Source organism: Cyprinus carpio, chromosome B21 (assembly GCF_018340385.1).
Source record: "Cyprinus carpio isolate SPL01 chromosome B21, ASM1834038v1, whole genome shotgun sequence".
NCBI classification, from domain to species: domain Eukaryota; kingdom Metazoa; phylum Chordata; class Actinopteri; order Cypriniformes; family Cyprinidae; genus Cyprinus; species Cyprinus carpio.
Window position 1 is genome coordinate 8,660,049 of NC_056617.1, and position 14,371 is coordinate 8,674,419.

The 14,371-nt window shown below is 35.3% G+C and overlaps 1 protein-coding gene across 4 annotated transcripts; it reads left to right on the forward strand.

The window, feature by feature from the left end:
- The first annotated feature begins 3,793 nt into the window (after positions 1–3,793).
- On the forward strand, positions 3,794–10,724 carry smarcb1b (SWI/SNF related, matrix associated, actin dependent regulator of chromatin, subfamily b, member 1b). 4 transcript variants are annotated; one of them, XM_019096435.2, is made up of 10 exons: positions 3,794–3,946; positions 4,730–4,841; positions 4,970–5,099; positions 5,485–5,622; positions 7,135–7,262; positions 7,419–7,585; positions 7,745–7,935; positions 9,478–9,489; positions 9,936–10,067; positions 10,283–10,724. In XM_019096435.2, exons 1-10 carry the CDS (start codon positions 3,863–3,865, stop codon positions 10,320–10,322), a joined length of 1,134 nt encoding a protein of 377 aa, XP_018951980.1. In that variant the 5' UTR covers positions 3,794–3,862; the 3' UTR covers positions 10,323–10,724. The 4 variants fall into 4 exon arrangements, with proteins under 4 accessions (XP_018951980.1, XP_018951982.1, XP_018951981.1 ...); XM_019096437.2 differs by having other exon boundaries at positions 4,991–5,099; XM_019096436.2 differs by lacking the exon at positions 9,478–9,489.
- The last annotated feature ends 3,647 nt before the right edge of the window (positions 10,725–14,371 follow it).

Here is a 14,371-nt window from a genome sequence, read left to right on the forward strand (position 1 = left end):
ATAGTTGTGTTTGAGTCCCTCAGATGTCCTCAATTTGACTGAAACATAACTTACATTTAATTTTTTTAAATATCTTAATGTCTGGTCAAATGTACTAATGTTTGGCAAATTTTTGTGTGATTGGATTTCCCCACACAGTTTTCACAATGGTTTCAAGTTGGTCACCAACAGAAAGCTGCTTGGTTTGACTGATTAAAAGTAAGCTGTGCATCATATATTGCTGCATTATTAAGAATATTGACCATTTTTTGTCTGAAAATTTTCAACAAACACTCTCAAAAATAAAGGTTCTTAACTAGAATCAGTGGTTCCAAGAAGAACCTTCAACATCCATGGAACCTTTCCATTCTCCAAAAGGTTCTTTATACTGGAAAGTGCAAAAAAAAAAAAAAAAAAAAAAAAAAAAAAACCATTGGTTCTTTTTAGAACTTTTCTTCAGAATGTTCTTTAGAGAACCTAAGTTGATTCTTCTGCGTCATTGACCTGAAAACCCCCTTTTATTTCTAAGATTTTGCTGATGTGACTGCAAATTTATCTGGTTTGTCAGCCTTTTGGCTTCAATGACAGCAGCACTCGAGCTACATGAACTCAAGTTTGTATAAAAATTGGATGATAATTCTCTCCACAATGGTTTGAGATGATCCAAAGAGCATCGTGTGGTTAAATGGAACATCTGATTGTCTGTACCAAGAAGTTCATGTGATCAGTGTCACAAATGTGCTTATATGATTACCTCAAAATAGAGCAGAATCTGAAATATCTCTTTTTTCATCCTTAAACTTTCTGTCGTCCCTCAGGTTTATGTGATTTTGAATGAGAGATTTTCAATATGTTCTCAGACATGTAGTTCCCACTATATATGGAAGATTCCTGGTCCTGCTGCCTTGGTTTTTATTTTTTTTCCAACTTGAAAAACCTTGCCAGCACACTAATGCATCTCTCTAATAAAGAATAAAAGCTTTCTGTAAGGTCAGTACAATCATTCCAGTGTGCATGGAGCCTGGTCCAAGTACCGCATGTACATATGTGTACTAAATTATTATGTCAGGAATTCATCATAACAATCCCTTTCAGGAAGACAGGTTTTTATGTCTGCCATATTGAATGAAATGGAAGTCCTGTGGGCATTGTTAAGTTTATGGCTGGCACGAGTGCTGGATTATGACCAGACATACTGAAAAAAAAAAAATATTTTCCTTCAGATAAATATTCAATTACAAACCTAAAGTATAAATATAACATATTCAGGAAAGATGCATTTTTAAAAATGCCACAGAATGCACACAGTATCACAAAAGTGACAACAGGAGGCTGTATGTGAGCAATATGTAATGTGCCTGCATTTTATTTCATTGCGTTTTTTGCAGTTCTCTGTTGGCCTTGAATGCTTTGGCAGGCATTTGAGACATATTTTTGACTGAATTATTCTCAAACATAAAAACGTTCAAACTGAGCAGACATGCAGACTTAAAAGGTGACTAAGGGCTGAAGGACCAGTGAAAATAATTAACTTGCAGACTCCAGCACTGTCACACTGAAAACAATCTCAATGTTATGAAAGCAAAAAAAAAAAAAAAAAAAAACACATGAGTTTGGGTTGAGGAACATTAACACAAGATTGCCATCTAGTGTTCATTGCAGAAATAAAAAGACAGCAGCACCTAAACCTGACAAGACATATTTAAGAACACAGATGCTAATGAAGCTTATCAATAAAGTCTCATTTGCATTTTGGCGGTTAGTGTTTAACTCCCCTAAATATAGAAAAGCACAGATGTATCATTCATAAGCTATGACTTAGCCACTGCGGATATACCTGCTATTCAAACAGGCAATGAAGTGTCAAAACTGCTTTAGATCTGTGGGATTATCCCATCATTTCATTAGGATTAAAGACCAGTATGAGAGCAAATTGCTTGCAATTCCAAAGACCGGCTGAGTAAAGAAACACATATAATGAGATTGAGGTTTCTTGTTCCTCTGAGGCTCAGTTCTGTCTTTGCTACTATCTTCCGCTCTGTTTGAATCTCTAAAGTGAAACTATCTAAGCACTCTTGTAAAATTATAATTTCCTTTATTAATTGACTTTAGAGATTGACTATATAATGGGGTCACATTACACTCGGGGCTTGTTTCACTTTGCAGAAACACTCAGTTATAGCACCATAGTGTCTCTTATGTAACAAGATCTAACTCAGTGTACAAAAGTCAAACTAATTAAAGTAATATTCTTTCTTAATCAGTTTTACACATCACAATTAGACTGAGATCACTGAGATAGTACTGTAGTTTCTATAAAAATGTTGAATCAGTTTTTATTTTTATATTTTATGTTCAAATTTGTTGCGTTTTTGTCATTTTTAGTAGTTTTTGTTTATAATATAGTTTTAATTCATTTTTATTTCAGTTTTAGTTTTAGTTATTTTAATACATAAGCTTAATCCAAGTTAAAATGAGAAATGTCACTTAAAAAAAATTATTATTTCATTTTATTTTAGTTAGTTTGTTTATTTATTTATTTATTTTCGAGTAATCCAATTTTTTTATGGTTTTAATTTTAGTTTCAGTCTGACTGTCAAAGGAAGCAACAAGATTAATTATTTAACCTATCCAAAAGTATAAACAAGTTTCAATGAAGCAAAGACAAACTTTTTGAGAATAAAAAAATCATAAAGCATGGGGGATTGTTACACAGATCCCTGTACAAGAAAATACAACAAAAAATCCTGTGCTGTGATGTTAGATACTCAACTTCATAATATGGGAATACATTTGTTTTTGGTTGAATTGTTTATTTAGGTATTTTTGCAAAAAAAAAAATATATATATATATTATTCCTGGTTTATCACATGCATAATATTCAGTTGCATATTTATTTTCCCCCCTGAAGGACACCAAAGAATGCAATTGAACTGCTTCAGGAGGAGTATTTCACTGTGAATCTTATGGGTAATGCCTGATTAGTAATGTTCCAAGCTAAAGGATAATGTGAAGTTTAATGCAGCATGTTTAATGAAAATATGTGTTTGCATTGATGAAGGGAGTTCAGGCTGTGCCCTGTGTTAATGGTTTAGATCAGTGAGTATGCCAGCTTCTATCTATCAGGGGCATGTTTCAGGTGCATTTAAAGTGCTGCAGATGTAAGAGTTTCACCACCTTTTTAGGAAACAACACCACAGGAATGTAAAATGAGCAATTTTCTTCTTTCTAATGGAGATGTTACACCTGATTGCCATTTTAAAAGGTCTGTTTTAATGTCTGTTCTCTTTAAACGCAAGCACATTTCCCCCCAAACTTTTCGATCTAATTACCATAGTCATATAATTGCAAATAAATTTAAATAATTTGGCTTTAGTTCATATGACTCAGGGATCTCATGCCCTGGTGGGACTAATGGCTAATGTTGGTTTAATTGTTAATATTTTTAGCAGCATAATACTTATTTGTCTTTCTTACAGCTTTGTGTTTTGGGTCACACTGAAATATAGTTCTTATTGTTTTAAGAAGCTTCTTTTGAAGCAGAACAGAAGACAATTTTATAAAAAGAAGAACTGAAGACAATTTTATAAAAATTAACATTTACTTTTAATGCATTTGTTTACTGGTAAAGCATACGGCACTAATGGCAAACAAATGATGACTATAAAATTTAAATTGTATATAAAATATACAGCAAATATACTAGCCCGGTTAGGCTTATTCTAAAGAATAGGATTCCTAGTGTATAGTTGTAATAGTTAGGAGCCCTCCAGCAGAAGGCATTTCTGCACGCCTGCAGCGTGGAGCCCCAGTGCAGGAGCGTTTCCCACTTCGCCGCTTCCTTTATACGCATGCGCGCTAACGCTCATTGTGTTCGCAAAGATGGCGTTGAGTAAAACATTTGGACAAAAACCAATAAAATTCCAACTCGAGCAAGATGGGGATTTTTACATGATAGGTTCAGAGGTATGTTTTCTGTCTCACAGAAAATGACGCGTATGTTTACATCTGAAAACGCGTTAAAGTAGCCATCATATTAACACTATAATATCATATTCGAGTTATCTTTGTTGGCTGTTGCCTGTTAAAGATGCTGTTATCTCCATATCGACGTAATAAATTAATTATTAAATGATCGTTGGAGCTTGCAAGTATCACCGTTCCTCTGTAAAGTGAAGCACTGATCTTAAAGTCAGATTTAATGTGCGAGTTTATATTCAGGGAAAACAAGTTGGCAGATAATGTTATATTATCGCAGTTTGTCATTTAAATGTACTATAAACATATTAAATGGATAGTTCACATAGAAAATAACATTTCTGTCATTATTTACCCATTCTCGTGTTGTTCCAAACTGTCATGATATTGTTTCTTCCATTGCAACACAAAAGGAGATGACAGCCTCAGTCTCCATCCACTTTGAGTGCATCTGGTTTAACAGTGAAAGTGAATGGTGACCGAGATCATTAAGCCTAACATCTCCATTTATGTTTTACGAAAACTACCTTTAGATATATGTGTTGAAATGAATGCAAATAGATACATTCAAATACATGAAGTGTAATAAAATATACTAATACTAAATCCACTAGTCTGACAAAAGGACTTTTATAAAACTTAAACTAAACTAAACTAAAACAGCCCAAAATCTTAAATCCCAAAGTGTCCAGTGCTTAGAAAAAAAAAAACCACACACAACCACACATTGTTTTTAAGACTTTTTTTTCTTTACGTAATCTTGCTCTATAGGTTGGAAACTACCTGCGTATGTTCAGAGGCTCTCTGTATAAGCGGTACCCATCACTATGGAGACGTCTCGCATCCGTGGAGGAGAGGAAAAAGATTGTAGCATCATCACACGGTAAGTGAGTCCTTTCCTTTTAAATTGTCTTAGGCCCAGAAAGCACCCATAAGCAGCACCTACTGTACCTCATAGTCTCCTAGTCCTGCTTCTGGACAGCAGTTTGTGCAGTGTTCTTTTTGTGTTAGATCATGGTTACACAAATTTAGCCACCAGTGTGACCCTGCTGAAGGCGTCTGAATGTGAGGAGATCTTCGAGGGGAATGATGAGAAGTACAAGGCAGTGTCCATCAGCACAGAGCCTCCGGCATACCTCAGGTGAGGAGACCGGTGATTTGCATTAATGTTATATACGTCAAAATGAAAAACAAGAAAAGAATAAAAGTATAGTAAGTACAGCACAATGTAGTGGGGTTGTTTTTATTACATATATGGACACTTCCAAGCAGTTTTGCGAATGGAAAATGACAATCTTTTTATATAAATTAAAAAGTGTATTCTATATAATCTCTTGATCTAGGTATAAATTATTTAGATGAAGATAATTTCTTGTTTTAAAATAATTTTGAGTGTTTTAATTTAAGGAATATTTGAGCTTTTTTTATTTATTTTTTTATTTGCCAGTGTGAAGCTATTTGCGTACTGTGTATGTAGCCTAAAAAGATTCTTTTGGAGTTTGTTGTAACTCTGTATGTGAACTTAGGGAGCAAAAGGCGAAGAGGAACAGTCAGTGGGTGCCCACCCTGCCCAACAGCTCCCACCACCTAGACGCAGTGCCTTGTTCCACCACTATCAACAGAAACCGAATGGGACGTGACAAGAAAAGAACCTTTCCATTATGGTGAGATGAGTAATGAGAGTTTGACAAGTGCTCCCTCTGTTTTTTGTTTTTGTTTTGGCTTTTCGTCCATGTCTATTAGCTTTAAAAACATATACTGCCATTTTAGGAAATTAGTACTTTTATTCATAAAGGCCACATTAAATTTATCAGAATTGTTACTGTTTTTTACATAATAAGAAGTAATAATAAGAAATGTTTCTTGAGAACCAAATCAGCATATTAAAATGATTTCTGAATGATTATGTGACACTTAGCTGTGGAAAATTAATTTTTGGCATGACAAGAATAAACTACTATTATTTTAAATTCAGTTAAAATATAGCTACACTTTTTGTTTTAAATTGTAATAATATTTAACAATATTACCATTTTTACTGTATTTTGATCAAATAAATGCAGCCTTCTGGTATTCATAAGAGACTTACCGACCCCAAAGTTTTGATTGGTAATTTTTTATCTAAATGTTGATAAAATTAAATTTTAACAGTCTTTACAATCTTTCCCTTCTGAGAAAACAGCGCAAAATTATTTATGGCATAATTTTGTCTGATATGATGCTGCTAGAATGAAAATACCCTCTTCTGCTTCTGTATGAAATATTTCAGTAGGAATGAAAATGAGCTCATCAAGCGGCTCATTTGACGGGTCTTTAAACATTTCTTAAGTTAGACCTGTCAGCAATCATCAGTATGTTACTCAATCTAAATGCAATTAGAAATGTAAACATTAAGGCCACGGTTGATTGCAACGGTTGATTGTTATCAGGGCAATATCAAACCAGAGGATGTTTATTAAGAAACAAAACCACATTTCCGCTACATACTTCCCATGACTGGGTTGTTTTGGGTCAGAGGATGAAGCAATAGTCCAAAAACACTGGCTTGTTTTTGCCAAGAGGTTTTTTTTTCAGGTTATGTTGTTTATCGCTGGCAGAATCTTTCTGATTATGTTATGAAAAGCAAATACTCTTGATAGGGTCACTTTTCTCTCTTCCTTCTTCCTGACCTCCCACACGAGTAGATAACTTGATGCTCAGAAAGTCCCCATTTTAAGGCAAACAAAAATTAGCCAGATGCATTTGTGGTTTTAGGTCCTCAATTGTCCCTTCATCATCTTATGCCAAGTGGACGACGTGCTCCTGGGATATTTAGCTGAATTTAATGCTCTTTGCAATATTGTCAACATTCCCTTCTGAAGGCTTTGGTAAATGTCAGTGATTGGCTGTAATGAGACAGTTCAGACTGGAATGCCGCCAGACCAGCTGTTGGGTTTCAAGCACTGCTCCAATGTGTTCAAAACAACTTCGTTCTGCTGTCATTACTTACAAGACAAGCATTATAAGCATGTAAGTTGTTAAATATCGGGCATTTGTTGTGTCAGAGAAGGGCAGGACATGAAGGAAAAATGTAGGCTGTTGTTTCAGAATGTGCAGTTTAACACCACATGTTGCACACATGGTGCTAATTATCGATAGAGTGTGTTTATGGGTCTCTGCTTCTCTTCAATGCATAGTTTCGATGACCACGACCCTGCAGTGATCCACGAAAATGCTTCCCAGGCAGAGGTTCTGGTGCCTATCCGCCTTGACATGGAGATTGATGGACAGAAGCTCAGAGATGCCTTCACCTGGAACATGAATGGTAAGGTGGAAAATATATAGAAAATTTATTGTTCACTCCAGACATTGCAAGAAATGTCACATAATGCATAAGAAAAGCAAAGACATACAAGCCTCATTTGTGCTATACACATATTTCAGCACAGAAGTGTTCCTCTGTCTGCTTTTGCATCTCCAGAGAAACTTATGACTCCAGAGATGTTTGCTGAGATCCTGTGTGATGACCTGGACTTGAATCCTCTTACCTTCGTCCCTGCCATCGCCTCAGCCATTAGACAGCAGATCGAGTCTTACCCTACCGACAGCATTCTGGATGAGCAGACGGACCAGAGAGTCATCATTAAGGTGTGTTTAACAATGCTATCCAGAAGCAAAGAAGGGTTCTTTTTGATCTTTTCTTTTAGATTTGGATCTACTTAGTTTGACATTTCATGTCAAGGCCTGACATGGACTTTTTACCTTGTTTGTGATTAATTCCATTGCTGGTCTGCATTGTGCTTTCAGCTAAACATTCACGTTGGGAACATCTCTCTGGTGGATCAGTTCGAATGGGACATGTCCGAGAAGGAGAACTCGCCAGAAACATTCGCTTTAAAGCTCTGCTCTGAGCTGGGACTCGGAGGAGAGTTTGTCACCACCATCGCCTACAGCATCCGCGGACAGCTCAGCTGGCATCAGAGGACGTACGCCTTCAGGTGGGCAACATGCATGCACTTCTAATAATGGCACTTCCAGTGGGTTAATGCTCAAACATCAGTGTGAGTCCAAATTTGGGTAGAAAACCCATGTGCCTTGGGCTTTTAGTTACAGGATGCTCTAACAGTCCATTTTAATGCAGTAGTCCCTAACTGAAGTAGATGAGTGGTTTCTGATGTAAAGTCCCTTCCAAAAACACTGGATTCCCTGTGGAGTCATTTTAGGACGGTTTCTTGTTTTCAAAATTGCTGCTTGCAATGATTTAAACATGCTGAAATGATCTCCAAACTCATTTATAAACAGTACGGTGGGCGTAAAGGAAGACCCGCTGTGGTTTTGTCTCTTTGTGGCTTACTGTTGAGACATGATTTGTTCTTTGGTATTTATAGATACCGCCACCTCACTGTCATAAGGCAGGGAATGAATTATTTCCCTAGCCTGTAATATTGACTTGGAATTTACCCAATAATCAGTAGGTATTTTGTAAACAGACATAAAAACTCTTCACACCAGAAGAACTGAAAAAATAAATAAATTAAACTATACATTCCTTTACAGTGATCCATTTTTTTGAGTTTAGGCTGAATTTTTTTCTGCTTGCCACAAAAACTCGCTAACGAGTGTGAAAGATGCTTATGGGTTATGTGTTCAGAATAGATTTCTAATTACTGTCAAGCTAGGAACTACTATGATAAAACCCATAGCAGCAACAAAGAAGTGGAGCGAAAAGTGATATGGCGTTTTCCGTTGCTGAAAAAAAAACATGGTTATGGAAGGGAACAGAGGTTCATATTTATTAAAACATTTTTGAAAGTAGTAGTAATAATTATAATATTTGAGATGTTTTAACAGTGTATGTCTCATATGTAAATATGTTGGTGTTCTTGCATGTGATATTTATGTTGATACCTGTGTTTGTTTGTGCTGTACTTGTTTTGTTTGTCTTGTATCTATCAGTGGACTGATTCCATGATTTACTGTGTTCTAAGGTCGCATCAAGTGGAGTTTCCATTACTGTTTATTATGTGGTCATATATACACTCACTCACAAATACACACGGCATGTCTTGTTTACGCCACTAAATTGAGACCATCTTTAATGCGGTCTGGCCCATACACTGGTTCTTTACAATCTCATTTATTTGTCTGACAGCAAGCAGACAACCATTCAAGCATTGTGACTTCTCTTTATTGTGCCCTTGAAGTAGTTTTATGTGTGTCTTTCATCTGTTGGTTATAAAATAACTTTAACTCTATATGGTCTATATTGATTTCCTTTTCCTACATAATGTTTCATAATTCAGTTGCTTTTCTCTTGCATGGCTTGCAACCCTACTTTTGCCTTTCAAGGGTTTAGATTTGTGGGGCATAACAAATTATTAGCTTGACATTGTCAGTAGATCATAGAGTAGGTGAAAATGATGCATTATTTGTTTTGTGGTTCATTTAGAACTGTTCAAATGTTACAACTTCATTGCTTCTTGTTTTTGTTTAGCTGTAACCTTCTAATGGTTTGCTTCTCCCACTTTCTTTTCCAATAGGTCTGATTTCAGGTCAATATGCTTCAAAATTTCTTGATCTTCTCTCCCTCTTACCCCCCACGTTTCATTCCCCGGGAAGCTGAGTACTTTCATCTTTTCTTATTTTTATATCTTTGCAGGACTTGTCCCTGTATGTGGACATGTTACTAATGTATAATGCAGTTTTTTTTCTAGAAATGACAGAAGTAGCTTAAACTTAGTGATACCAGAACAGACAGTGGTTTGGTGACTGGTCTATTTGACCCCTGCATGTGCTGCCACAGCATGGCATTTATTTTTGTATGATGGTTAAAAGTAAATCGTATTAATATAGAAATAATTTTCCTAACAGAAGTTTAAAAGATATTTCTAGATATCGCCTCTATGCCCCAGTGGTCATCAGTGAAGCATCATTGGGGATTCCATGATGTTTAAGCAATGCTGTCTACTTCTAACATCATATGGCTCATTTCCTTTAGTGAGAACCCATTACCAACAGTGGAGATTGCCATTCGGAACACAGGTGATGCCGATCAGTGGTGCCCTCTGCTGGAGACCCTGACAGATGCAGAGATGGAGAAGAAAATCAGAGATCAGGACAGAAACACAAGGTGAGAAAGATGCTCAAATTTGACTTCCCCTATTAGACACCATTTTATTTTATTTTAAAACATTTTTGATGCATGTTTTTTGGTGCATGTTTATATTTTATTCCATTTCTTAGCATGAATAATATTTATAATTAATGAATTAATTTGTATTACTGTCACTATTGCTGTAGTACTATTACACATGAATAATATTGCATTTTTTTATTATTTCATAGGCGTATGCGAAGACTTGCCAACACCGCCCCTGCGTGGTAAAGACAGGACGTTATTGATGCTGCCACTCAATAAGCTCACAGTCTCTCGAAGGGCCTCAGGGTTGCTGGAGGCCTTTGCACAGATCCACACAGCTCTAGATAACATTCCTCCAGACCTCCTCAACCCACACAGCATTACACACTTTCTTAATACCAGGCCTTTAAACTCTGATCTGGCATCAGCCTGGCTTTACTGTGCTCACGGGGGCTGTTCGGACATCTTAGTAGAATGCCTGTCATTGCCATTTCTCTGGTCTCCAGTTATAGAGACATCTGTATAGTCTGGTTGTAAGAACAGAATGTTGAGAACATTTGATTGAGTATTGTGTTTTTCGTTAAAGGTGCTAATGCAAACTATGAACTTGACTTGCTTTTTTTTAAATAAAGACCATGGTAAATTGTATGCCTGTGGTTCTCTGTTTTTATATAACTATTGTTGTTTTTTTTCTTCTTAGCGCTTTGAGTCATGTCAGTTCCTTTCTTAAAAGCGGTGGGAAGTTGGAGCTACAAATTGAAATTGGATTATACTTGTATGCTTAAAAATAACAATAATGTTTTTAATATCTGTTTCAGAAGTCATTTATGTTTGAATGATCATTTGCGGTCTCTTTCTGTGCATTAGCTCATCAGCTGGGACTAAAATCTGCTCTCCTAAACACATACGTCATGCACAATGAACCACTTGCTTCAGTTTAGAAAGAATTCTTTTGAAATGTGAGATGATGTGTCTTTAATGTGTATGGAAACTGGAAGCAGTTCAATCAAAACCTACAAAGCCCTCGTCAGCCGATGCCTGTGATAGATTATGCATTCCCATAATCCTGTGCCAGTCTATCACAGCAAATGCAACTGGTGGTTCTATAAAACATAATGGAAATACAGTAGAGTTTCAGTTTCCTTGAAAATCATTTTTTCAGTTTATTCTTTCTGTTCACTGCATATTTGTTAGCTGTAGAATAGATGTAAATGGTTCATACTGGTGTAATGAAACAGCTTTACCTAATCATGTGTGGCTAAATCCCTAGAACTCTGAAAAGCCATATTATTTTCAAGTTTTTTTCCTTTATAATAATGTTTTTTATTCTTGCACTTGACCACTAAAACCAAAGTACAAAATTCAATGTGACAGAATTGAATAAAATATAAATAAGTAAAGTACTATTATTATATATGTCACTGAAGTAACTCGTGCTTGGAAACCACATATAAAAGGACACAGCTTCTCAGGATTAGTCACACTTAATAACAGTTCACTGAAAGTTCTGTCAGTAAACAACTAATAAAAATGTGCAGCGCTAAGTAAACTCAATTAGTTGAAACAAATGTTATTTTTCTCGTATGTACAAAGTTTAAAGCCGAGATGACAGAATGCGAAACGGCATTTCTTCTAGAAAGTTCCAAACACAAGTGAGCTAACAAACTCCCTCTGGTTCAGTGTTGCCAACTTAGCAATTTTGTTGCTAAATTTAACAAACTTTCAGTCTATTCTAGCAAATATTCTTCCAAAAGCACCTTGCAACAAATTTAGCTGTTTTAAAAATGTATTTGGCAACTTTTGATAAGTGACTCAAATGATAAAAAGGCACATATTTTCCATCTAAATTACACAAAAAGAGGAAACCAAAGATGCCTAAAAAGTACACATCACGTGTATTAAGTCACCCGCTGTTTGCAATTGTTTAATTTAATAATAATAATAATTGAATAATTGTTCATTTATGATACACATCGTTAGTAGCTTGTACCTGCGATTACTGATCAGTTAGTAAACTGTAAGAAAAAAATCTAGAAAAATGGAAAAGGTGGCCTACTAATAATTTTCCAGAACATATCCGTTATTCATTATCCGTTGTAACCCTGTAACCCAAAAACACAAAGCGTAATTTAAAATGCAGGTAAAAAAAAAAAAAAACCCTGTGAAAAATCAATACAGAATTTTTTTCATCTGAACATAGTAGCCTAGATTGTGCCCTATTTTTACATTTTATTTTTATTTTTCTTAGAGTGTAGCATATACTAACTACTGTACTAATACTCTGCTTAAAACAATAATGGTTCAGAATGTGTAGTTTTACTAGTTTACTAGCTAATAAAAAAGCTTAAATTGTTTAAAAATTTTTAAGTGTTCAATAATTTAATGTTGCTACAGTTATTTATATTTTAATATTATAGTATGCGTTTATTATTTTACAAACAAATCTTAATTAACATATGTTATATAGATATATAACATTATATAGAGTCAGAAATCTAACTTTTGAACATAGCTGTGATTTATTAGTCATTCTACAACACTGTGGATGGATGTATGGCTCTGTACAGGGCAAAAACAAACTCTTCCTCCACAGTTTGCAGCACACAAGCATTTCTGTCAGGGTAAATGATGTTTGACGGATAAATGTGAAATCTGATTTACATCTTAATAGTCTTTCAGAGAAACATGAAATTAGTGTCCAATCTTTCATCGTTTGTTTGTCATCGCTCCGACAAACAATTTGAACATTAAATTCTTATGAAGATCAGCTATCAGCCTAAGGGACGTTTTGGGAAATTTGACTCTCTGCTGACTTTTTAATCAGATCATGATTCAGACCGATCAGGACCAGTCATGTTTTTGAAAAATGACAGAGGTTTTATTCTGCACCAAGTGTTAAAAGCCACATGGTTTTAGTTGTACAGTTCTCTTTGATTTATAGAAAATATGTCAACATACAAACAATCTGCTTTTTGGTTTAATTAAAGAAATACTGCGGGGGTCGATAGGGTCAGATGTGTGCGCATGCTTGTGGTTAAACCAGTGCAGACTTGCTTAACCCTGAAGGCAAACGTCCTTCTTCAAGTTCAAAATGTAGACATGTGTTTTACAACATACTCTTAGAAGTGGTACACGTGTATGCGTAACAACTGCACTTTAAGACGTCTGGTACAGCGTCTGCCATCAGTTTCTACCGAACAAGAAAACTGTGACACTTCATTAATCATACAAGAGCTGGTCTTAACTTAAGAAAAAAACACAAAGCAACACTTATGACCGTGGTAAACCCATTCAGTAAGCACAATTATGAATTCTGTTTCAAATCCTCTTGATAACCAATAATAAGGGTTTGCGTTTCACCAAGGCAGTGCAACATCTGTAGTTACTAAGGCGAAGCCCTACAAAATGTGTTAACTTGGCAAAGTATGGCACCAACAGATGCTTCACATAAAATGGAAACTGAGGTGATGATGTCATCCTGTTACAATGTCATTGTGTTACAAATTTGCTCTGTGTGATAGAAGTGGGGGAGAAGAGGGGAATTACAGTCTGTAAACAAGCCAAGACAGCAGGACTCTGGAATTGTCTCGGCAGGAGGGCCTGCGGAACAGCCGTCTTCCTTTTCCACCCCGAAACCTGATAGAACATATTAGAACCAGACAGGCTGCGCACACTTTCTCTAATATAAAAGTGTTTCTTCAGCTATCAGCATTTTTGGCCCTTTTGACTTCAACATAATGTCCTTTCTATCAAATCTCATATGATTTATTGCATCTGATAATGTAGAAATGACATCTAAAATACACACAAATAAACAATATTTAGACATTTTTTACACACACACAGTCACACACACACACACAAAATTACAATTTTACTGGGAATTATGCATAATTACAGTAGTTTTTTATTATTATTATTAATAATTGTTCTTAGATTCATAAGTAAATTCAATATATTTTAAATAAAAATATTTTTAGCTGTAAATAAATGTATGATGGATTGAGTTCAATAAGATTGAAAGTCTGAGTCAAGGACAAAAAGGGGAAAAAGGAGCAAAAATAAATGATGGAGGCATGGTAAATAAATTTCAAGACAGCTTTAATGTGATCCTCATATAAAAATTAAAAAATATAGTCTGTTAATTTTCATAAAATCGCCTTTTTGGACAAAAAGTGACTGAAATTAAAGAAACGCAAACACTGATAATATTACCAACCTCCTGAGAGGGAAAGTAATGTAGAAACAAAATCTGTACGCTGAAACTTCATAATATGATGATTCATATGAACAAA

Coding starts and splice junctions, on each gene's coding strand:
- smarcb1b (XM_019096435.2), top strand. CDS start 3,863: ATGGCGTTGAGTAAAACATTTGGACAAAAACCAATAAAATTCCAACTC. Junction 3,947..4,729: donor TTTACATGATAGGTTCAGAG/GTATGTTTTCTG, acceptor CTTGCTCTATAG/GTTGGAAACTACCTGCGTAT. Junction 7,263..7,418: donor CTTCACCTGGAACATGAATG/GTAAGGTGGAAA, acceptor TTGCATCTCCAG/AGAAACTTATGACTCCAGAG.